This window comes from Myotis lucifugus, unplaced genomic scaffold, assembly GCF_000147115.1.
Source record: "Myotis lucifugus unplaced genomic scaffold, Myoluc2.0 scaffold_123, whole genome shotgun sequence".
NCBI classification, from domain to species: Eukaryota; Metazoa; Chordata; class Mammalia; order Chiroptera; family Vespertilionidae; genus Myotis; species Myotis lucifugus.
The window spans coordinates 1565581-1590690 of NW_005871171.1; the positions used below are offsets into that span (position 1 = coordinate 1565581).

The following is a 25110-nucleotide window of genomic DNA, read 5'->3' on the forward strand; positions in this document are numbered from 1 at the left end:
GCTCCAGCCCTCGCCCAGGCGGAAGGACTAGTGAAAGCTGAAGCTACGTACCCGTTTCCTAAAATGTCCATGGACGTGAGGCTTTCATTTCTTTTAATCCAGAAGTTCCAAAAATGGGACAGAACTGTGAGGGAACCCCTCGGGCTCTTTCCACCTCCCTCCCGGACGGCAGCCGGGTGAGTCTGAGCGAGTTTCCTAAGACTTAGGCGTGACTCAGTTTCACACAGTGAGCCTCCCACGGCCGCCTCGCCGGCAGACAGCAGCCGCTCTTATCTGGGGACACCTCCCCGTCCCCCTCCTTCTTCCCACCGACCGACCGGTGGGAGAGAGCAAAGTTCTCACCGGCAGGCTTTCCCCGGAGAGAGACTCGGCTTTAAGGGGGTACAGTGTGGATGCAGACGATCTTCCCGGGGAGTAAGTGGCTCTGGGCGCAGGTAGATTTCAGCCGAGCGGCCCGGGAGCCATTTCTACCTGGTTACTCACCCGGGGCACCAACAGGTTCTACAGGAAGAGCCGCAGCGCAGCGCAGCTGGGTTTCCTTTCGCGTCCATTCCCACACACATGAGAACCAGGCCGGGCTGGAAACCCGATCTGCCAGCACCTCCCCCAGCACTCACCCGCTGAAATCCTAGCGCCTGGCCTCCACTCAGCCCGTCCCTGCATCGGGGCCAACAGGCCACTTCCCTACCTGAAACCTTAAAGTTTATGCAAAAAGTGATTTCAGGGCTGTGCCTGTGAGATTGACGTGGGATGACAAACTCCTTTGTGACAGGGGGTGCCCCTCGGGGGGGACGGCAGAATGTACAGGGGTAAGTGGTACAGAACACTACATTACAGCAATATCTCACTTCTTTTATTAATAAAAACAAGATGAAGTGAATATGATAAAATATTAGTAATCCCATTTAAGTGGTTATGTAGGTGTTGGCATTTTCTTACCACTGTATTTTTTAAAAAATTAAAAGAAATGAACATTTCTCAAATTAAAACAATATGCTTACATAAAACGAACATAGGCCAGTCTACTTTATGCAAGAGCGCATGTCCACCTCCCAAGCATTCAGAGGCCTCTGTTTTAGACACTATTATCATTATGATTCTTATCAATGATTGGGGCGTGAGGAAAATACTTCTGGTTGTAGCCGCCCTAGAGCCAGCTGGCAGCTGGAGACAGGCTAGCTGTTCTTTTGAAATTTCTGAAATCATTCTTCCTTGTGCCTTTATATGACATTTGTGCTCCTGCTCTCAGAAAGGCAGATGGAGTGGCAAACGGCAATGGAGCTGAGGCGGATGGTTCATTTACTGGACGGTCGATCACCCAGTCAGCACTCCCAGGGCAGCGCCGCCACACAGCAGGCAGCTAACTCATTTTCATTCCCTTGCTTTCTGCCACTGTTTCCCTTAAAGGATAAATCAGAGCCCCTCCACAGCCCCCGTCAAAATCATAAGGAGATTTCAGACCAATGGAAGGAAAAGGGGAAACTGGTCAAAGAAACATCCCCCAGCTGACTTGACGGTGTGGCCGCCCCACTGAGAAACGCTCATGCAGGAGGCAGCACTCTCAATCCCCGGGAGTGTGAGGGCCCAAAGAGACCATCCTGCATTCGAGGAAAGGGCGAGAGCTCGAAGGCGAAGGAACCGATCTTCTATCATGTGTAACAGTTGGTGCCCATATAGGGTGGGACTATTACCAGGCATGATGTCTTAAGGTAGGACAGGATTATTATATATATTATTTATGCACATGTGTGTATACACACACACATTTGAAATTTTCATATTAAAATTGAACACAATATTTAGTCCAAGCCAAAATCACCATTCTCAGAGATCTAAAAGAAAAAAATGAGTTTTGTTTGCCTTGCAACACAAAGGTAAGAGTATGAAACTAGACTGCTTTATAAAGTGATCATTCAACAAGCATAATAACAACCATTTGTTAGTATTTATTATTGTTTCTTTGACACTCTCTAGTAGCTATAAGTTAGAAATTATGTTTTGGGAATCTATGGTGGAAATATTATATGACAGAAATAAAGCTACATGTTAGGTCGTCCAACTTTCTTTCTAACCTACACCCATCTAGAATGATCCATCGTGCCCTTCAGCCTCCAAGGAAGGAAGTAGATGACAACAGAGGAAATAATAGCTGGGATTAACTTTGAGACTGCAAAATAGATAGACAGGAAAGGTAGGAAAAGGAAAAGAAGAGCAATAAGAACGATGACATTAACAAAGAGATCATCAAAAAGCTACAACAGGAAGAGAACACATGCTAAGGTCAGTAAGCATCCTGCCTTACAAAAGAAAGTGACAAAAAATTTAAAAACTCATACAAAACCAAAGCAGAGTCAAACCCTATTTGAGAGCTACATTACCAGTCATATTTTACTTCTTTTATTAAGTATGCAACATGTAATCACAATAATCCTCAGATGTAAAGGAAGTTGATAGTTCCAGAAAAACTTGCCACCCATTATTACACTTTATTTAATGAAATGCATGGGTTGGATATTTAAGCCATTTTCTTGAAATCTACCCTCAATTACTGTAAACTTAAAGAACCAGAAGAAATCACCTCTTCCCCATTCCCACCCCACGATCTCAGTGTTCCCTAAACCTGAAATCACTGTCCTGCTGGAAAGCAAGGCTGCAGGAAAGCACGGGGACTTTCAGGAGCCTCGGTGACGCACGCGATAGTGGCTTGTGGAACCATTTACTCATTCTTCTCGAATCAACCAAGGTTTCTGTCTGCCTTCTATGTGAGCGGTTCTGTTCTTGTTGGCGAATCATGGCCAGGTCCCCTTTCTCGTGGGGCTTACCTGAACCAATGGGACCAAGTCAGATTGCCTTGGTTTGCATTCAGGTTCCACCACTCGTGTTTTTTAAAAAAATAAATATATTTTTGTTGATTTCAGAGAGGAAGGGAGAGGGAGAGCAGGATAGAAACATCAATGATGAGAGAAAACCATTGATTGGCTGCCTCCTACACGCCCCCACACTGGCGATTGAGCTGCAACCGGGGCCTATGCCCTGCCGGGGATCGAACCGTGACCTCCTGGTTCATAGGTCAACACTCAACCCCTGAGCCACGCTGGCCAGCCCACCACTTGTATTTTATTTGGCAAGTGCTTAACTTTCCTGAGTCTCAGTTTCCTTATCTGTAAAGTGGGACCAACACCGCCTGCCTCAGAGGGCTGTTGGAAGGTCCAGTGAGCTTATGTTTAGGAGACACTTAGCCCAGTGCTTGGCTCAGAGTAGATGTTTGGTAAGTGACAAAGCTACTTGTTCTGTTCGAAGGCCCTCAGTCCAGTTCCCGAATTTGCTCATGCCCATATGCAGATGGAGGTGGCCACTTAGCAGGCATAGAACGAGAAACAGCTTCTGGATCCCAAAGCTGCCTTTCCGCTGGTGAGCAACAGCCAAGTTATTCTGTTGACACACCTGTATCACCCAGGCTTCCAATTCTGTGAGTTTCTGTAAAAACTGCGGTATTTCTGTTGATTTTATCAGTGGTTTCTGAACACACCCTCTAGGTAGGAAATGTGTTCACTGATCCTGCACCACGGAGGTCACAGAGGAGCGGGGAGTGGTCAAGGCACGCCTCCGCCCCAGGGGGACGCCACCTCCCTCCTGTCTCGGTGCTCAGTACAGGAACGTGCCCCGGCAGGTGCAGAAATGCTGAGGAGTGCACCTGCCGCCGGCCACAGGGACCTCCTGGGTTTTGAAAGACTGAGAAAAAGCCTTTGGACAGTACGGATCAAAGTGTCTTTTTGAACCTTGACAAACTGGAAGTAGACACCACCCAAAGGTTTAACACTAGGCAAGGACAGGAGAGATGTCACTGAGGCTTTTACAAAATACATATACAACGGAACCTCATTTCTCAGAGTTAATTCGTTCTGGAAAGCTTTTGCAAAACCAAATCGCCTTTTCCCATTAGAAATAAAGTAAATTGAATTAATCCGTTCTAGACCCTCAAAAGATTTAACCTTTCTTATATACCGTACATGTCTAATGTACTGTTTAATCTATAAACACTTTAAAAACAAAAAGGACATGAAATGTCAATGAAAATTTAACAAAAAGGAAAGGAAATGTACAGTAAAAAATGAAAATTTAACAATCATTGTAAGCAGCAACAAAAGCAAAAAATACCACGAAAATGTTCACAGCACACTATCCTGAGATTGTAACAGCAGTGAACTGACTGATTCGCGCCTTCTCTCCTTTGTCACCAAGAGATGCGTCACTGATCGTACAGGGATCAGCATGGAAGGCTTGTCAGGTTGAGAAGCGGACTGTTGGAGATGGGAGATGTTCCGAGAACTGAGGTTCCACTGTAATAGCACTTATAACACAGGTTAATCATTTAACTGCAAATCCACCTAGAAATGACTAAATCTGGGCTGGTCACAGCTGTAGTGTGTGACTGACGTCAATGACTCACACAGGGCCACCCTCTGCAGTGACCCGAAGAAAACAAATCATGGTATCATTGATTTAATCTTTTTTCATTTAAAAAAAAGGTTACATTTGATGAACATGCTGTTCATGAGCCAGCTAGTGGACCTGGTTTTGCCTCCTGAAGTACCACAAAAATAGAATTTTGCCAGATTATAGGCGTTGAGAAAACCAAATTGACCTCCCTCTACCCACCCAGCCATTTCCTGTCCATCAATGTTTATGTGACTGAGATGGCATCTTCCCAACAGCTGGATGGGGAGGTACTACTTTTAGTTCCATTTTACAAGAGAAAACTGAGGCTCACACAGGCTTCAGCAAACTGGCCAAAGTCACATCCCTAAACAGGCTGAGCCGGGATTCCCAGCCAGGCAACCGGGCTCCAAACCCCCAGTGCCTCACCACAGCCGCCATCCGACCTTTCTCACCGGGAAGAGCGCGCTATGGACATTTGTGTGTCAACAAAAAAAGAAAGAAAGAAAAAAGCAGTAACTCCCAGTTCTACCGCACAGGAAGGAAAATGGATTCTGAGTCCCTCGCATTTCACTTAGACCAGCAGTTCTCCACCAATAATGACTTTGCATCCCTCGCCATCCCTCCACCCAGGACGTCTGGAGAGGTCTGGGACATCTTGGTTATGACGCTGGAGGGGGGTGCCACGAGCATCTTCTGGGGACGCTGTGGAGCATCACCCCCCGCCCCGCCCCCCCCACCCCCCCCCCCCAGCCCCGGCGCAGAACCCTGGCCCCACATGTCCCAAGAGCAGAGATGAGAAAGCCGCCGCAGAGGGTAAGTTGGTGATGTGCCTGTGCGCTGGTCAGGGGAGTGTATTGCTGAGGGAGATAAGCTTTTTGCTCTAAAAACAACCCCTCATCAGACCAGAAGAGGCCCTGCTGGAAGTGCCAGGGATGCCAAACTCGAGTTCCCTAAACACCCAAATGGTACACACTCCAGGGGTGGAAGTTACTTCTTCACAAGTGATGTCATTCCTTCCATACACAAAACTTCCCATCTTACATGCAAGGAGTAAAGTTCTGGTATTTTGAAGATGAAGTTCTGGGTATCAGGAAATGCATCTCATTAAACCCTGACTGTCTAGGAGGATGCTCTCCCCGCCAGGTTTCCTGTGGCTGAACCTCTCGCCTGGGGCTGAGGTCAGGGCTTCCTGTGCAGAGGCGCCTCGGAGCGCTCCCCGCGGGCACCTGATGCAGCCAGAGTGGACCGGCTGCTCCGGGCACCAGCATGGCATCCCCTCTCACGGGTTGGTACCTAGTCTGGTTATTATATTTTCAACTATATCCCTAATTTTGAACATAATTCTGTCTTTCCAGATAGATTGTCAGGTCCTTGATGACAGGAACTTGGCTTTTTCCTTAAATAAGATAAAGAATATAAAGTACTAGCTTGGGGCCCTTGCAAACAGAATGGCCCCAATAATTTTTTTTTTTTTTGAAAAAAATAAAATTGGTACATTGCACTGTCTTGCTAGAAATTTGTTCCAGAAGGTGGAATGATTTAAAATGAAAGCAATCGTGCCCAGCGGTGTGGCTCAGTGGTTGAGCATTGACCTATGGACTAGGAGGTCACAGTTCAATTCCCCATCAGGGCACATGCCCGGGTTGTGGTGCATGCAGATCAATGATTCTCTCTCATCATTGATGTTTCTATCTCTTCATCTCCCTTCCTCTCTGAAATCAATAAAAATATATTTTAAAAAAATGAAACCAATCTTTAGTCATAAGCACACACGGAGAAACCTTTACTGTGTGTGTCTCTTCATAGAACAAGTCTTCACAATGCCGTGGGCACTGTTTGGTTTCTCTGCCTTTGGACGAGTCAGCCCTATTAAAGAGCTTTCTGTATGTGCCAACAATTCAGCCATTTGGCAAATGCCAGGAAATACAAGGGAAAAGACATAATGAAACCTAATGGCTTTGCCTGTCCAGCAGGCGCTGCTCTTCCTCAAACGCCCTCTCAGCTCCGTGGGGAACACTTCCCCGCTGAGCTCTGGCTACAGTGGCCTCCCTCCTTCCCCTCTGTGCACACTATTCTCTGACGGGGACACACCAACCCGCTCCCCACAAGCCCGGCTCCTCACCCTTCAGGTCTCAACTGGAACGTCACCTTTCTCAGAGCAGCCTTCCCCAACACACCCTGTCCTCCACTCATCCTGTTACTGTCCTGCCATCTTGTTAATTTCCATCAGAAACTACTCAAAATGCATACTTGTCTTTATTTCTTGCTTACTTCAAAGGAACCAATACAGTGGGACAAAAACTAGTTATCTCCCTCAGAATCCATTTTTCTGCCTTCTTCTCTAATCTTACTTGAGAGTATGTCTTTTTAGTTGATGAGAGAAAGAGAAACTCATTTGCAACCTGAGTATAAATCTGACCAGAAATCAAACCCACGACCCTTCTGTGCATGGGACGAAACTCTAACCACTGACCCACACCAGCCAGGACGTTCTTCCTTCCTCCTAGTAACAGAACACCTTGAGTCAGGCCTTGCCATGGTCACCTGGAGCCTGCACTCTCCAGCCCCCTTGCAATTAGACTTGGTGACTTTATGAAAAATATGGCTGCTTGCCTTGGATTCTTTCCATTTGCCTGCTGGTTTTGAAATGGAATGGATACTTGCCAATGTCCAACCCATTCTCTGAGAGTTCCTTGTCTTAGAAGAGCTGCTTAAAATCCTACCTGTGATTAACTGCTGCCCAGTAAACTTCCTATAGAGCATGTGTGAACGGACAATGTCTGCTGAGTGAAGGAATTCACTGGCTCGCTGGGTTCTTGGAATGATCTTTGGGGTACATGCAGTAGACAGAATGATCTGAACTTGACAGCTGAGAAAATAAAAGCCCAGAAAGGTTGAGTAACAGCTCCAGGTCAGCCAACCTGTAAGCAGGAGTGCAGGGCTGGCTCGCACTTTAAATCCAAGCTTCAGGATTTGAGTTCTCCACCCACTGAGTCTGCAGAAAGTTGTAACCATCAGATTGATTATTGGTGTGGCTGAAGCTTAATTACACACTTTACAAACAGGATGGACAGGTCTCCCGTTGACATGTGGTGACTCAGTTTTCCCCTCCACACTGCACTGGATTTTGTGTTGATGTAGAAAGTGAGCTGGACAGCACGCCTTCCCTCCTATGGTGAGCCTCACCTAGCATTTGAGCAGCGTTAGAAGCGGTCTCCTAATGGAGGCCCTGGTGAGGCGATAGTTGTAGAAAGGCAAGGGGAGGCTAGAAAGGATCGAGATGGCTCTGCTTAGAAAAACAAGCAAGTCACTCTGAGTTTAAGTGAAACGAACTCTATACTTTTGCGGTAAAGAAACAGAAAGGCATTTGTAACTTAACATAACTGGTCTAGGCATTTGGGAATACCAATAGTTTTTATTTTTATTTTTATTTTACTTATTTATTTTTTTTATATACCAACAGTTTTTTAAAAACCAGTTAACTGAAGGCTGAGAACCTTTCCTCCTCACCCTGCGATGCCCGGGGCGATTGTAAGACTTTCTCAACCTGACATAATGCAGAAAGATACTAATCTGAAAAAGCATTTCACCCCACCGCGGCATCCACGTCTGACAGCGTCACCTGCATGCCATCTCTACTCCTCCTCGCTGACTGGTCCCAGGTGGGACTCCTCTCGGGGGGATAAGGCAGTCAAGGCGTGACTTTGATCAGCCACTGACCCCCTGGTCTGCATCTTGTGAAGAACAGACATTTTCCTTGAAGTACTGAATGAACCATAAAAGCCGAGAAGAAATACAAGTCTGCGTGTTTTCTTTTTAAAGTAAAACTTCATCATTTTTAAGTTCAAATGTTCTGCATTTGAAATGCAGTTGAGTTCTGGTGTGCTTTCACATTCCCTAAGAGTTCGAAGTGGCACATTTTGTGCCCAAAGGGAGGATTAAAAAGAAAAACTGCTTATGACCTGGATTTTTAATACCCTGAATTTTTGTGCTCTGTAATTTAAAATTTTAAAATTTTCTCTTAATTTGCATCATGCAGTAGGGCATTGTTGCTAATGAACTGGGAGAGGCAGAGTGCTTACCAGCCTCTGAAAACAAAAACTTTGAGGGTGGACCAGTGGTGGAGCTTAAGGGCTGTGGGTCTGTAGCAATGTTGGGTCATCGTCTATCCAAACAGTGATCCAAGAATGTTCCTCCTTCCTTCTCTTGCGTCTCTCTCCCTCCTAACAACTACCGGTTACTGAGTGATGGCCGTGTAATCTCATCTCATTCTTATAACCACCTGGGCGTTTGGTGGCATTACCATTGTGCAGATGAGGAAACTGCGCTTCAAGAGAGAGTCAGCAACGTGTCCAAGGTTACCCAGCAAAGAGACATCAGAGACAGGCTTTGGGCTGCTCCCCAAACTCTTCCCTTCACCAGTCTACTACAGAACTGAAGGCAGCTTGGCCCATGACTGGCAAAGGCCTGACAGTCAAAACACATGAAGGGCACCTGCTGGTGTTCTCGGAGGGAAGACAAACACAGGCCCCCACACTCCGTCTAGAACGGACAGACATTATGTGGAAAGGACACAGGACTCAGCCTGTGGATTTGGACCAACCCTTTTTCAAAACAGCCTTTTGGCATCTCTTGTTATTGGTAAATCTCCCTCCTTATGGCCTGTTTTCACCCCATATAATTATGGCAGGCATGTGGTTCAAGAGGCTGAGCATGTCCAAGGCCTCCCATTCCAGCCTTTGTTTCATTCGAGTTGGCCAATTTGACCTTCATTCACGCTGGGCCATTGGTAACTGGCTGCGCACAGGTCCATGCAACAGCTGGAGCGCGACCTTTTTTTATGAGTCTGCTCTCACACTCTTTAAGGGATGCATTTTTCATCTGTGCCAACTGGGCCAGGACAGGGACTCATAAAACAGCCTCCCTTCAATAAGCCCTTAAATTGTTGGGCTGTGGAGAAATAAAGATACGAAAGCCAAGCCCATTGTCAGGTTTAACAGGAAGAAAGGAGGCAAACAATGTCACGGAGTGGACACGGCTTAAGTAACCAAGAAGGGGAAGGCAAGACAGTGATGAACACAAGATGGCCCGTTTAGGGTTGAGCTAGATGGCTTGTCTTGTAAGTGAATCAGGAAAACTCTGCAAATTGAAAAGAGGAAGTGGCTTCTGACCCTTGTCTAGACTCTGGACTGAATAAGCACACCTGATTATGATCAGTGTCACACAGTATTTACCCATTTCTACGAAACTGTGAAAGGCAAGAAAGGCCTGTGGCTCATGAGCAAGGGAGAGAGACCAACTGCACTGTTTACTGTGCACATTCCGGTCCCGTTATTTGGGGGGCGGGGGGGGGGAGGCTGGCTGTGTTCAGGGGAAGCATGTGCAGGCGGCGGGAGGCTCAACTTCATCAGCCACATTAGCCAAGAAATGACTTGTGAGCCAACTGAAGTTATATTCCACATGCAAGTTTCGGAAACCAGCAAGACTCCTGCATGTTATTTCTTTTTTTTTGATATATTTTTATTGATTTTAGAGAGGGAGGGAGAGGGAGAGAGAGGTAGAAACATCAATGATGAGAGAGAATCATTGATCGGCTGCCTCCTGCATGCCCCCTACTGGGGATCGAGCCCACAAACCAGGCATGTGCCCTTAACTGGAATCGAACCTGCGACCCTTCAGTCCGCAAGCCGATGCTCTATCCACTGAGCGATGTCGGCTAGGGCTGCATGTTATTTCTTAAAGTAAAATTAAAGGGAGAAATAAGTTAGCAAAAGATATGTTAGCACAACTGAGGCCTACCTTAAGAAGACATGATTGGTCATAATTTGATCTTACAAAATAGATAAACTAGGGGTTGGTCGTTTCCTTGGCTGGGATTCAGCTCCAGCCCACCCTCCCCCAATGGGAACACCATAACAGGCATCGAGAGGGAGTTGGTGAAATACATTATGCTTCCTCATAATGGAACACTTGGTGCTTTAAAAAGAGGGAAGAGAGGCCTGAAGAAACAAGACGGAGCATGGTCCGTGCGCAGCCAGCTTTCTTTTCCGCTGGAAAAGCTCAGCACACACACTGAGAAAGTGCACACGAACCATCTACACACGCCTTTGACACTGGCCATCACGGGGGTCCCGAGGACCGAGAAGGACTTCCTGCCCTCACTGGCCTGTTTCTGTAGTGTTTGCTTTTCTGGTTTCTTTTACAATGAATATTTGTAACTTTTGGTGAGAAATTAAAATATATAACTGTACATAAAAACGATTTTGAAAAAAGCATATGGCCCCCTCTTTTCTAATTTGGACTTAGAAGCAAACTTTCAAGTAGTCCTTACTTCACTGGATCTTGGTCACAGGGCTTACAGAGACAACGTTCTGTTTGTGTGCTTACACACATGCCCTCTTACTGCCCCTCCCTCGGATGGATCTCGGGTGTAAAATAATGCCCTAAGACTTGTACTGATACTTTTGGATAAGCCTCAGTGCCCAACCAGTCTGATCGGAGAGCCGGCCAGGCATGGAAGGGCTGTGGTGGCCCCGCCCACCCTTTTGTGTTGTCTGCGTTAGTTTCACCTCCATAAAATGGGGAGAAAATAAGCTTTCCTTATTCTCTCAACTGCAAGGAAGATTGTGAGCACCGATGGAAGCTGAAAGGACACTTGCATAAAGGCACGCGTAAGCCTTTGAGTCCTTAGGATACTGACAGGCCGGGAGCCGACGTTACCCATATGGACTCACCAGCGCTCACCCAGGCAAGCACGTATTGTCTGCTTGTGCTTGGGCCGAGAGAAACAACTTCATCATCCAATTTCAAACTGAAAATAATGTCCCTTATTAGCTCTGAAAAACCCAAACCAGACAGAATGTGGCCCTTTACGAAACAGCGCATAACTTACTTTTCTTTACAAAAAACATACATGTGTAGTGTGGAAAATTGGGAAACAAAGATAAGCAAAAATAGCAAGAGCATTAAAAAGATCACACATAACCACATTACTGAGAGGTAATGGCACCAGAAATTTTGGCTTATGTCTTTACAATTAATCCGTCTGTTTAGCCACCCAATTAAATATGTATCTGTATGTATGTGCATATATAAATTAATAAAAGAAATGGCATCATCCTGTTCATCCTAACTTCAGACAGAAACCTCCTTGCATGCACTTGTGAACTAGGTTGTGATCAGAGTTCATCTCTGTACACACACTTCACGCGTAACCGGAGCCTTCCCGGAACCCACTGCTTCACTAACCAACGATTTTGCCCGAGACTGTTCTGTGTCCCTTAAAGCAACGCTCCCATCCTTGGAACAGCTCAAGGTGCTCTGAAGAGTCTGAAGCGATTCACACTTACTTTCCGAGGTTTCACTTTATCTTGTAAGTCATACTGGCCAATTCCTTTATAGCTGATTCCAAGCCACCAAGGAAGTCCTTGTTTATCCTGGAAGATGGGAAAGCATGAGAACCAAGACCTAATTGTTAAGTCGTCTGGCGGTGGCCTAGCGCTCACCAGGCCCATCCTTTAACAAGTATCCGCAAGTCAGAGTCAAGCTGTCTTGGTAAACAAAACAGTACTTAAGAACCTAACTTGTTATTAAAATGCCTTCTTAGAGTTTCTTCAAATAAGACCTTTAAGTCAAAACAGACCAATATTATTAATACCATCAAAAAGACCGAAGCATTACTGCTTGGATTAAACATTTGGAGAAGAAATGAAATGTAAGTAATTCAACTAAGAATTAATCCAAAGTACAAAGCCAGTTATCTATTTAAAAAAGAAAGAAAGAAAGCTCTTTGTTCTCTTGATTAGTAACCAGCTGCAAAGGTCAGGGAAGTTTCCAAAGATGTAAAAAGTGGTTCTAAGTCCTGATGTTTGTAATACACTTAACAGTGAACATGGGAATACTGAAAAACAGAATGTTTGAATAATGCCTGTGAGGTATATACATGGGGAGGGGAGAAATTTTTCCCCCCATAAATTTATCTTTTAGGTCTTGAAAGCATAGGGTGTATTGACATAAGGAAAGAAAACCTAGGCTGGAACATATATCTATATGCAAACAAACCAGGAATCAGTAGAAATTAAAGCTGCATTAGTATACATATTTAGTACAGGGTGTCCCATTATGCAGGTATTTATTACTCAATTCTCCACCATTTTAAATTGTAAACATTGTTGGAATTTGAAGAATTACTTAAGATTGATCAATTATAAAACTATTCTGCTTTCAAACAACACTGCCTTCTTAACCTGCTTTATCTCTTCTCACCTCACCATACTCCTTAGTCACTCTCTCCCTGCTTATAAACATCAAAAAACACCACAGAAACACAAAGCGTACTGATGGAAAATTGCATTGCAAATCCTACAAAAAATGTGAGGATTTCATGAAGCTACTGAAAAGACATTGGAGAGTGCATGGTTCTCACATAAAGGCACTATCTAATGAATTTCTGGTAGCATTAGAAAGGTAAACAATTGGAAAAGAGAAAAATAAGTAGGAATAGCTAACAGAACAGATGTGTCAAGAGAATGATCTGAATATCTTAGGACTAACAGAGGCTTTGGGAAAACATTTGAACATAGCAAGTATTTAGCAAAAATATGATTTATAATTTGCTGAAAATTACAAGATATCAAGCTTTTTTTTCCTTAAGAAAATCAATCTTATTCGCAATGCTCAAATTTCTAGATAATTTACATATATATGCATATGATTTATACAATTTTATAAAGCTGGTGTTCAATAACTCACAGAATGACATGGGCATCACGAAAGCCTTGCATGTAGAAACATTTACCTTTACTGCGTAATAATGGACTCCGTAGGTCGGTAGAGCTTCTACTATTTTCATATACCTGTGGAAAAGGAATATATTATAACCTCTTAATAAAATAGAGGGCCCTTCTGGGGAAAGTGATTGAAAGAAATACAATTTATATCTACTGTTCTCATTATAAGTGTCTTTGGCTAAAGTAGAAATAAAATAAAGCATTCCAAGGAGTAATATATTTTACTTCATCCAAATATTAGGAGGTTACTAAGAAAACTTCAATTTCAAAAAGCTATAGGAAATGTTATTTTCTGCATATTAAGATTTCTATGGCTTAGAAGCATATTGTACTGTATTATACATTCAAATTACAAGTATTTCTTACACTAAGCACCTAATAATGCAAAGCAATGAGCGTCAACTTTCGGGTCATTCTCATAAGAAGTAAAAAATAAAGCTATTCCATGTATTATTGATTGTGGTAAACTCTTAGAAATATATACTCAACTCTTAAGTCAAAAAAATCTCAGAAATATACACTTAAAAAGGGCAAAGTTTATTGTATGAAAACCTGATTTTTAAAAATATGCCCACTCCCCCCACCCCAAGTAAAAATTAGAGCAACAGTGCTAACATAGCTATTTTTAATTCAACAAGCATTTATTGTGTACCTCGAAGGCTTTATGGAGTGGACTAAATTGTGTAAGACTGTCTTCAGCCTACAAAGAATTGAGGTTCCAGTTTGATGGAACTTGTTAATGGCATTTGAAGATTAATTGCTCTGGACTTTGTAACCAATAATTTGGTGATTTAAAAAAATATATATTTTATTGATTTTTTTACAGAGAGGAAGGGAGAGAGATAGAGAGTTAGAAACATCAATGAGAGAGAAACATCGATCAGCTGCCTCCTGCACACCCCCCACTGGGGATGTGCCTGCAACCAAGGTACATGCCCTTGACTGGAATTGAACCTGGGACCCTTCAGTCCGCAGGCCAATGCTCTATCCACTGAGTCAAACTGGACAGGGCAATTTGGTGATTTTTTTTTTTTTTAAATTTGGTGATTTTTAAAAGCAAATAGCCTACACGTAAATGAACATAAGCGGTTAGGTAAATGTGCCAAGGTCATGCAGCAATTACACTGCACAGCCAGGATTCTAGCAAATCAAGCCCAATTTTATAGACTAGAGCAGGGGTGGGGAACCTTTTTTCTGCCAAGGGCCACGTGGATATTTATAACATCATTCACCAGCCATACAAAATTATCAACTTAGAAATACGCCTGCTAGCCCTAGCCAGTTTGGCTCAGTAGATAGAGTGTCAGCCCTGGGACTGAGGGGTCCCGGGTTCAATTACGGTCAAGGGCACATACCTTGGTTGCAGGCTCGATCCCCAACCCCCGACATGCGGGAGGCAACCAATCAATGTGTCTCTCTCACATTGATGTTTCTCTCTCTGTCTCTCCCTCTTCCTTCCACTCGCTCTAAAAAACAAATGGAATAATGTCCTCGGGTGAGGATTAACAACAACAACAACAAAAAGAAAATTAGCCTGCTAAATCTGGTCAAACATCTAATTAACTCAGCCCTAAGGCCTTGGTGGGGCCAGACCAAATGATTCTGCGGGCCTCACACGGCTCACAGGCTGGACGTTCCCCACCTCTGGTCCAGAGCCTTAACTACCAAGTTAGACAGTCTCTTATTTGGAGCCACAGTGATAATGACCACGGGAAATAAAATGACTCTGCATTTAATCAAGGAGACTTCATAATATTCTAACCTAAAATCCCTCAGGGACACTGTTGCTCCTGTATTTCTTTCTTTCTTTATTTCATTTCAGAAAATTGGCACAATGACTTAAGATGTCAAGGATTCAACTTCAGAACCACCAACTTCTGATTTTCACCTTGAAGATCACAGAAAGTGTGTTATGATAAAAAGGAGATTAATATGGCCCTGGCCAGGGAGCTCAGTTGGTTAGTGTCTTCCTGATACACCAAGGTTGCTAGTTTAATACCCAGTCAGGGCACATACAAGAATGAACCAATGAATGCATAAAAACGTGGAACAACAAATTAATGTTTCTCTCTCTCTCACTCTCAAATCAATTAAAACAAAACAAAACAAAACAAAACAAAACAAAACAAAACAAAACAACAACAGAGATTATTGTAAGATGTAGGGATACAGGGGAAATTTCAGTTCTCACATGCCCTGACCTATAGTCAGTAGTGTTTTGTTTTTTAAACTTCTATGGCCATAAAAGTTATTGCAATTACTATACCAAAAATGCAACATTAGTTTTTATAATTATAAATTTAGCTCTTATAATTCTAAAATTTTAATGTAGCTTGTGAACGATTTTTTTTTTTTTGAGAGAGAGAAACAATGTTGATTTGTTGTTCCATCTATCTTTACATTCATTGGTTGATTCTTTTTTTTTTATTAATCCTCACCTGAGGATATTTTTTCTATTGCCTTTTTTAGAGAAAGTGGAAGGGAAGGAGGGAGGAAGGGAGGGAGGGAGGGAGAGGAAGAGAGAGAGAGAGAGAGAGAGAGAGAGAGAGAGAGAGAGAGGAACATCAATGTGAAAGAGACACATCCATTGGTTGCCTCAGCCCTGACTGGGGCCAGGGATGGAACCCACAACCCAGGTATGGGGAATCAAACCTGAGAGCCTTTGGTCCACAAGCTCTAATCACTGAGCAGCTGGCCAGGGCCATTGGTTGATTCTTGTATGTGCCCTGACTGGGGATTGAACCTTGCAACCTTGGCATATCGGAATGACACTCTTACCAACTGAGCTACCCAGCCAGGGCCCCTTGTGAACTAGTCTTAATAAATGGATGGTAACTCTAAGAGTGGAAAGTGCAGAAATATATCAATATGGCCTTTCTCAGTAGCATGTAGAAACAGATTATCTAACACCAACACTGTGTGTTCCACTGGAAGTAGGGTCACAAACCTGGCAACCAAACATGGCCTCCAGACAGGGTTTGTTAGGCTCACGTTGCATTAAAATTTTCTTAAAATTACTTTGCAATGTTTAAAATGGGATTTAAAAACCAGAAGCTCCAGCTTTTCTGGAAAATACCAGATCTGGTAACACTATGCATGAGTTCTGAAGCTGAGTAGCTTTGCCCAGGGCAAAAGCTCCCCGGTTCACACAGTCCCCACCGTTCCTTATCGCCCCACACTTGGCCTATATTTCTCAGCTTTTTACCTGCCTGACACTGATAGCATCTGAACTGATGACACAAATGTGGAACGAGCCAAGACATTTTATAATTCATGGTAAGGTATTTGTAATCAGATGAGGACAATATACACACAAACTACACAACAGAAATCGTGCCAGAGGCTTCTGTAAACAGAAGACATTCACTGATATCTCAGCCAGAGGAAAGATGGATACTTACTGAACCACAGCTTGACCCCGGGTCAGACCTCTGGTTTTCAAATAATGCTCAATGACCCTGTCCTCACTGCAAAACAAGGAGACGGCGACGCGTGACTATGTGAGACACAGACTCCTTACAAGCCCCCCGGGTGGCTGCTTGAGGAACTCCAGAGGGAAGGCCTTCCCGACTGGCTGGGAGAGAAGCTGGGGAAGTTTCTGTAGACGTAGGTTCCTGGAGGATTCAAACCTCAGGCATTTGACTACCTTGTCATGATTTTTTAACTTATATTTTATACAATGTATTCATATAATTAATAAAATATATTATTAACATTAATATTAATATAATTTATTGTTTTTAAAACTTAATTTATTAGAAAAAGAAACATAATATCAATTTATCAAAAATGAAAAAACTAGTATCTGTTGTCATACCTGAGTGAAATAAAATAAATACAAAATAGTGTTAGTAAAGAGAGCTCAATGGGTGTTAGGTATTCAAGACAGTTTCCTTACATTATTCAGAGAGATTTACAAAGAATTAAAACTGCTTCTGAGTCCATGTTCAATCTAAAATACTCTATTGTCACTACTTGGGACACAGTGTTTTGGGAGAAAATCCTTCATTATTGTCTTGGATGAAACGTTGACCTAACTGGGGAGAAACAGGCTGAAGCCCAGCAACCTTGGACATCATTCAGCTATTGTGTCCTACTTTCAGACAGGCCGCTTTCAGCCAGACTTCAAGTGGAAGCTAGGAGAGTACATGTTTTTATCTCTCTGCATCTGGTAATCAATAGCCATTGGTCCTTTTTCTTTCTTTCCTAAAAAACTATTACTTAATGACGATTCATTTAGAAGGTTCCAGACTGAGGATGCGATGCAGCCTCAGTACTCACGTTCACTGCTTATTTGGAAACTGTGTTGCAGCTTTCCTACTAATGCTATTAACGTTGAATATTTAACTTGTAATCAGTTTTTAGTGGAAAAGAAAACCATCTTTAAGATTTGGAGCCTTCAACCAAGAAAAATATAGTTACAGGTAATGGATGTAAGTAATTCAAAGGGGAAAAAAGGTACTTTTATAGAAGAAATGTTATGTGAAAAATGGGTACTATGGATTCATTAAAATACAACCAAATAAAGTAATTCAAAATATACATTGGTTTATGGCCACAGAGGAAACTATTTCTGGTTATTAAGAAAACCTCTGTCCAGGGCACTCTGCATTTTATAGCACTTCCCCGGCTCCCTTCCCGGCCAGACGCAGGCCAGGCCGTGTTACCCACCCACCAGCACTGTGCTCACCAACGCTCCCTCGCAGGCCCTTCCTCACTCAGCAAGATGGCACGCAGCCGGCTGCTCTTGACAAGTGACTCCCATCTTGGTACAAGGATTTATTTCCAGGGACTGTGCGAAGATCCTTTCACTGAAAGGATCACCGTCTACTTACGGTGACTCTGACACATTGATGGGCAATTTGATATTGTCTTCACTTATATTTCTTTTAATCCCCTGAAAAGCCTGCTGTTCTCGTGGAGCTGTGATAGGCGGGTCACCTGCTGCCTTGCTCTGGCTTACCAGTAAGCAAGGGACGGGTGCTCCTGAAGAGTTCTGGTTGGAAAGGCTGAGAGTGTTCTTAAATCTTTCCTGGCATTTTCATCACTAAAAAGAAGAGTAATACAGTAATGTCAGTCATGGTTACTGACGCTATTATCCAAGCTAATAACCAGATGAAACCTGAAAAATAGCTACAGCACATTGGGCTCCATTAAATGTTGTCCACACACACAAGGCGCTGGTCTCTAACCAGAGCTAGCCCTTAACTTGACAACCCCCACGTCATTTGATATTATAAAGTTTAAAAAGATGAAAAAATTTAAATAATCATATTAAGTTACCTTGACCCCATCTTCCTTATTCTCCCCATAAACTTGTAGCTGTTTTCACTATATATTTCCTGTATGCATCTCTATTATCACATAATTATTATTATACTAGAGGTCTGATGCACGAAATTCATGCAAGGGGCTTGGCCCTAGCAGCCCCGGCTGCCTCAGCCCTGCCCCGAGGCCCTGCGCCCCGCCCCCGCCCACTGGTCGTCTGGAAGGTCGTTCCAGAAGGTCGGTGCGCCATTTGGTCTAATTAGCATATTAGCTCTTTATTATACAGGATTGTGCACATTTCATATTCTATTTTTATAAAGCATTTTTCCAGTTTTGTTAAATACGCTCTCCACCTTTCTATAGTAGCCTCATAATTATCTTTAGTGGATACATAATATTCACCATGTTGCAATACTGGTTATCATAAAACCATTCACATAGTATCGCTCATTTTTCATGTTACCGGTAGATATTGCAATAAAAAGGTTTATGTAGACTTTACATTAGATATCATTGCAATAAAAAGATTTAGGTAGACCTTCTGTTATTTTCTCATAACTCTAAAATTTACCTTCACACCCGCACCTGTACAACGAGGGTAATAATAGTACGTACTGCAAGGGAAGAGCTGTGAGGAGAAATCACTGGAATAGGTGACTTGAAAATGTGTTTCCACGGAAACCCAGGGCATCGCTGACATTGCACCAAGTGAACTGAAATGCACCCCATGCAAGGTCAGCTGTTATTTAATGATTTAAAATGGCAAAATTCTGCTTATCAAGAGAGAAGGGTGTGGTGCCATGGGATTTCACCGAAGGGAGAGCAGGGAGAGCTGGTTGGGCCGGCACTGTATGAGGGCAAATGCTCTCTACTGCCCCAGCCACTCAAGGAGGTAGTCTAGGAGGAGCAGCATTGCGCTCCAGGGCCTGTCAGAGCCCAGGACAAGTCCCTGAGCAGCTACTCAAAATCCTGAGCAAACTAGTGCTCCCCAGCTGAGGATGAGGAACTCCCTCCTTCCCACCGCGTTGTACGTTTGTACTCTGTGGAGAGTTGTGGAGCCAGGCACCATGCGATGCACTCGGGGGCGGGGGGGAGCGGTTTCCACCTCACATGCGTCTCATCACAGCTCTTCCCAAGCAGTAGGGACTATTGTTAGCTCACTGTGCAGGTGCGAGTGTGAGGGTCAGAGAGGTAAGCCCCTTGCTCAGTGTCTCACAGCGGCTATGTGCATGAAGAGCCAGAAGGGAAAAGCCAGTCCTGTTTGGCTCCTGAAGGGCCAAGACAGACCAATCTATTCTAAATTTTTTTTTTTTTTATATATTTTATTGATTTTTACAGAGAGGAAGGAGAGGATAGAGAGTAGAACATCGATCAGCTGCCTCCTGCACACCCCTACTGGGGATGTGCTCCACCCAGGTACATGCCCTTGACCGGAATCGAACCTGGAACCCTTCAGTCGCAGGCCAACGCTCTATCCACTGAGCCAAACCGGTTTTGGCCAGAACCAATCTATTCTAATCCCCGATTCCCTGACAGACCCCAGAGGGGGTCCTAGAGCGCCGGCCGCCATAAGCATCCTCCTCTCCTGCAAGGCATAGTCACCCTCACTCCTAATTACAAATGAAAATGCAGAACCCATTAGCTTTACATTCCATCACTGAGGCATTTACATGAGCTCCCCTGGGGTTTGCCCCAACGTGAATCATGATAGTGAAAGAGATGAACCCCCAACTGGAGGAGCACACACTGAACCCCTCACCCCGCCCCCAAGCACTCCCTGCCCCGGAAGCACTCATTCAACACTCATACACCCACTGGTACAGGGGACAGGGGACAGGGGACGGAACCAAGCACGGCCTGCAGACAGGTCTGCCTCACACTGTGCTGAGCTGAATTAGGAAGTCACGTGGTCACTCTTGTCACGTGGTCAGGTTTGGGGTAAGTGATTCTTCTCTGTCTACAGAAGCTAGTTTTCTGATTCTGGTTTCCAAGCTTCTTGACCATGCCCAGGGCAACCAAGGAACCCACTGAGCAAACTGTCCCTAGACTTCCCGTCTTTCAGTGGGAACACAGCCGAGTGTCACCTGGCTGGGAGACACCATGCTCTGCACCTGCCAACATGTCCTTTCAAAACCAGGTTCGTGGCCCTTCCTACAGGTGAGAGATCCGGCTTCACAAATTGCTGCAGGAAATAAAGTCCCTTGGCTCCTGTTTTTACAGAAGCTCAATCTCTCCATTCACTGAAATCTGAGCAGTATGGCCGACCCACAATGACAATCTTGGGAAACTGGTTTGGGCTTCCTGAAAACCAAAATATATCACAATCCAATGTATTCCTATTAAAGGTCACCTGTCAACTCTCAGTAATGGTATTTATTTTTCTCAATCATTTCTTTTATGCTCTGTACTTCAAAGAAGTTGCCTTGTCAGTTTTTTATGGGGGGTAAATACCTGAATATATTCTAAAATGGTAGCAGAAGGACAACTCTTTTCTGTTAATCATCACCACAAGTCACATGTGTGTTTTCGTCTGGGTCCGCGGGAACTTTATCAGCCCAGCACTCACTCATTCTTTGTATTTAGTTACTTTTGTAGCAATCAAGACCTCACTACAGGAGGAGCTGCTTTTTACCATAAGTTCACTTATTCACTTAGCAAGTATGTAGTAAGTGTATGCACGCCTATCTAGCACGTGGAAGCCAGTGTCATGTGATGAAGTCACCACTTTCTCTAACCTCACTGGCCAGAAGGACTCAGCTATCCCTGATTGCAAGGGACACTGGATATGTAGTCTTTATTTGAGGCACCACAGGGCTAACTGAAAATTCTACTAATATGGGAGAAAGGGATTTTAGATACTGGGGAACAACAACCAGACTCCATAGCTGGCAAGGAGCCATCACTCAGATCCAGGAAATCGTTGCTGTGTGCGAATGTGGATCCACTGCTGATTGCATATTTAAAAAAAAAATAAGGCAAAAACCCAGAGCTTTATGTAAGACTAGAGGCCCAGTGCACGAATTTGTGCACAGGTGGGGTCCCTAGGCCTGGCCAGCAATCAAAGCACAAGAGTCTGGTGTGGAAGGGCAGGTCCTAGCTGACCTCTGGGCCCCTGTGCACCCCCCTCCGCCTGAGTCACGGCGCCCGAGTCCCCACATGGAGATGTGGTGAGCGTGGCTGGACGCTGTGGGCCGGGGCACAGTTTGGGCCTCTGGGACGCACAGTGGCACCACATGGAAGCTGGGCGGACAGGGCGCTCTCTCCTGGCTGGCCTCACAGACCAGCTCCTGCACAAACCCACGGGAGCCCGACTGGCCCCTGTGGTCCCAGCAGCTGCAGCCTGGCTCATCCGAAAGCCCACTGGGGCCGGCAGCACCTCCACTGCCGCCTGCTGCCAGCACCTCATCACCAACACCTGCCATGGTCCGTGCCGCCCCCTGGTGGTCAGCTCATGTCCACCGGGACAATTTGCATATTAGGCTTTTATTATATAGGCTATCTGAATTATAAAATATTGTCTCAACTAAAAAACAAACCAAACCTCTCCCCACCCAAAAGAAACCCCACAAAAAAACCCAAACCTAAAACATTGCTCAGACCATATGAAAAATACCAGCAGACCACCACTATCCCTTTGCAATTTCTGACATAAACTCTTAGTAAAGAAGGGATGGAGAGAGGCCTTCTTGGCTTATCTACTTGGTTTTTAGTTTCAAAAAATTTACTAACAGTCTCAAATTGTCAGCAGTACATGAATAAAAGAGACACAAATAATTTTGACAAATGTGAAATCAAGACCATCCCAAATTATTTCATTCTCAGCAAATAACACAACTTTATTTCTTTGTATTAGAAAAAGGTTCCTATTATTCCTCCAAACCTGGCTATTTGTGCTATTACAAGACAGACTTTCCCTATGAATATAAAACATTACTTTCCTATAAGAACCCATTCAGGAACCCATTTCAAACAAGCCACCACGGATATCGAAGAACTGAGCTGTGGACACAGCTGCAACCCTAAAAGGGAGAGCTCCAACAGAATCCAAAGACGGGTGTAATAAGCAGCCTGCCAGGAAAACCGGTTAACCCTCCCAACAAGCAGTGTACAGAAGGAAAATCCAAATGGCCGACAGACAGAAGCCAGTCTTCCGCCTCATAAGAACACAGGAAAACGCACACAAACCCTCCGTGATCACCATTACACACCCGACCATCAAACGTGCAAAGCTCTGCCGATACCTAGTTCACATGAAGATGGGCAAGAGGAACTCGCACCCATTGCTAGTGGGTAGGGCAACATGTGTGGTCATTGTGGAAACCTGCATTCCCTGGGACCAGGGATCCTTCCCTATGGATATTCCGCTGAGAAATTTACACAAAAGAGCGAGGTTTATAGCAGCATTGTCCACCATGAGACAAATCAAAGGAACAACCCAAATATCCCCTAACAGTGGAAACATTGCAGTGTGACCTCACCACGGAGGAGCTTCACACAGCAAAGACGCAAGAGCCAAATACCACACACATCACAATGCCATGCACACAACGTTCCAAAACAAGCAGAACGGACCTGCAGAGGAGGCATAGGTGATACACGTAGGAAGCAAAACCGGAAATATGTGCCACAGAGTCAGCACCTCTGGGGAAGGAGGGTTTTATTGTGGAGGGTGGAGGGGAGGGCGCAGTACACAATGAAGTGAATGGGGTCTTGGCAACGTGGACGAAACGGGGCCACGTGCTCCCTGACAGGCTCAGGGGAGGCCTGTGTAGTGGCCGCACAAACCCAGAGACCTACAGTAACCTCAAAGGATGGTCGGAAATGAAAACTTTTCAACTAAAAGCAGTTTATGGTGGGTAGTCATGTCCTAGGCAGGCATCTTCCCTGACAAAGGTCAATCTTTAGCTTAACTGAGCCTGTCCATTGTCTTTTTGAATCTACGATAACATGTCTGAAATGTCAAAGTAATTTTCCTTTTTCCCCCGACCCTCAAAGCACAGGCACCCCTGTGGAGACCACAAATCCCCTCCTTGCTATTGAGTTAATTGTTGACTGTGAACTATCCTGCACCCACCTGTGTAAAAGAAGCATGTGTCTATCATTTTACTTTTTATCCAATTCCCAGAGGTTACCCCACTTTGCTTTCTCCCACCTCACTAATCTATCACCAGTGGATTTCATGGAACCCACTTATGCCTCCTTTTTTTTTTTTTTATCCTCACCCAAGGATATTTTTTCCATAGATTTTCAGAGAGAGTGGAAGGGAGGGGGAGAGACAGAGAGAGAGAAACACCGATGTGAGAGAGACACATCAATTAGTTGCCTCCAGCACGTGCCCCAGACTGGGGCTAGGGACTGAGCCTGCAACTGAGGTATGTGCCCTTGACCAGAATCGAACCCGGGACCCTCAGTCCCACACTAACCACTGAGCTAAACCGGCTAGGGCTATCTCTCCTATTTTGATTGTAATGTATAAAATAAGGTGCAAAACTGCCATTCTCCAGAGCATTATCTCAATCTGTGGAGATTTTGCTTCCTGGCAACTGTCAACGGTTTGGCTCAAATAAACTCATAAAAATGCTTTATAGGTCTGAACGTTTCTTACGTTGACAGCAACGTTCCTCACTAGGTGTACTTATGTGCCCGTGCATTATCCAATTTGTCCCTTACACTCTATATACAAGTTTTATGCATTCTTCTGTGTGACATAAGTCACACAGAAACCCCAATCGCATCTGGCTGTGGGTGCAGTGAGGTGCTGGAAACACTGCACATTATTCTAAAGTTAATCCCGGCATTTGCACTGTTTAGGACCAAGCAGGATTCCACATTTGAGTGACAGACAGTAGCTGAGTGTTCATTTGTTCGCCCTTTGAAGAACCTGGCTGGGGAATTTGCCTGGAGCCTGAGGCCACGTGGATCCACTGAGCCCCCAGGGGCAGAAAGGGGGCTGGGCTTCCATGACTCAGATCCATCTGGAACCCAGAGGGAGGGCCTGACAGTGGCCGGGAGGTGAGCAGGCCCTGGCGGGGATGTCTCCGCCTTTCCCCAGCAGTAAATGCACTCGCCCTGTCTGAACATTCTTGACTCTAATGGCAGTGGAAGTGCTATTTTAACGATGCACTTGACCAGAATTGCCAAGAGGGTCTGATTGCTCCAGGCCCTCACCAGAGAGAATTAAACACTTGCTCCTGCTCAGTAACCAGACCAGAAACTGCTGTTCTTCATCATTTCAGCAGGAATTCAGCTGTCACACAAAGAACGTGCTTTTATCTGGTTGCATTTTATCTGATTAGGCCCACCCTCTCCTTCAGGTAGCCCGCTCCGGTTCTGACAGCTTTCTGGCGGCAGCGGCCCAGGACCCACATCCAGCCGCTGCACCCACGTTTCGGGCCGTGATTCCTTTCGGTGTTCTCAAGCCCCCTCGCATGGCCGGCTGTTTTTCTTTACTGACCTCAAAAGCCCTGGAGGCATGTGCCAACCTCACTCATTGTTGAGAAAGCCACATGGTTGGCAAAGCCGAGGCCACCCCTGTGTGTGCTGGAACCCTTGGAAGGAGACAGCCACTCCCAGCAAATGCGTGCACCTGTTTGTGGCTATTTGGGAACTGGCT

The 25110-nt window shown here is 44.7% G+C and overlaps 1 protein-coding gene and 1 long non-coding RNA gene across 8 annotated transcripts in view; one reads left to right on the forward strand and one right to left on the reverse strand.

Annotated features, from left to right (window-relative positions):
- Nucleotides 1–25110, reverse strand: part of FRMD4B (FERM domain containing 4B) — a 201790-nt gene that overhangs the window by 22784 nt on the left and 153896 nt on the right. For 4 of the 7 annotated variants that reach the window (XM_023758101.1, XM_023758099.1, XM_023758096.1 and 1 more), the window contains exons 8-11: nt 18193–18276; nt 16631–16696; nt 13238–13295; nt 11790–11876 (exon numbers count right to left, since the gene is read on the reverse strand). In XM_023758101.1, the coding sequence (XP_023613869.1) occupies nt 11790–11876; nt 13238–13295; nt 16631–16696; nt 18193–18276 (295 nt within the window). The remainder of the gene's footprint in view (nt 1–11789; nt 11877–13237; nt 13296–16630; nt 16697–18192; nt 18277–25110) is intronic. The other 3 variants (XM_023758098.1, XM_023758097.1, XM_023758100.1) reach the window with 3 other exon arrangements.
- On the forward strand, nt 126–8220 carry LOC111827038. The gene is made up of 4 exons (XR_002830495.1): nt 126–414; nt 1408–1709; nt 2087–2280; nt 7904–8220. It is a non-coding gene; the product is annotated as an uncharacterized LOC111827038 (long non-coding RNA).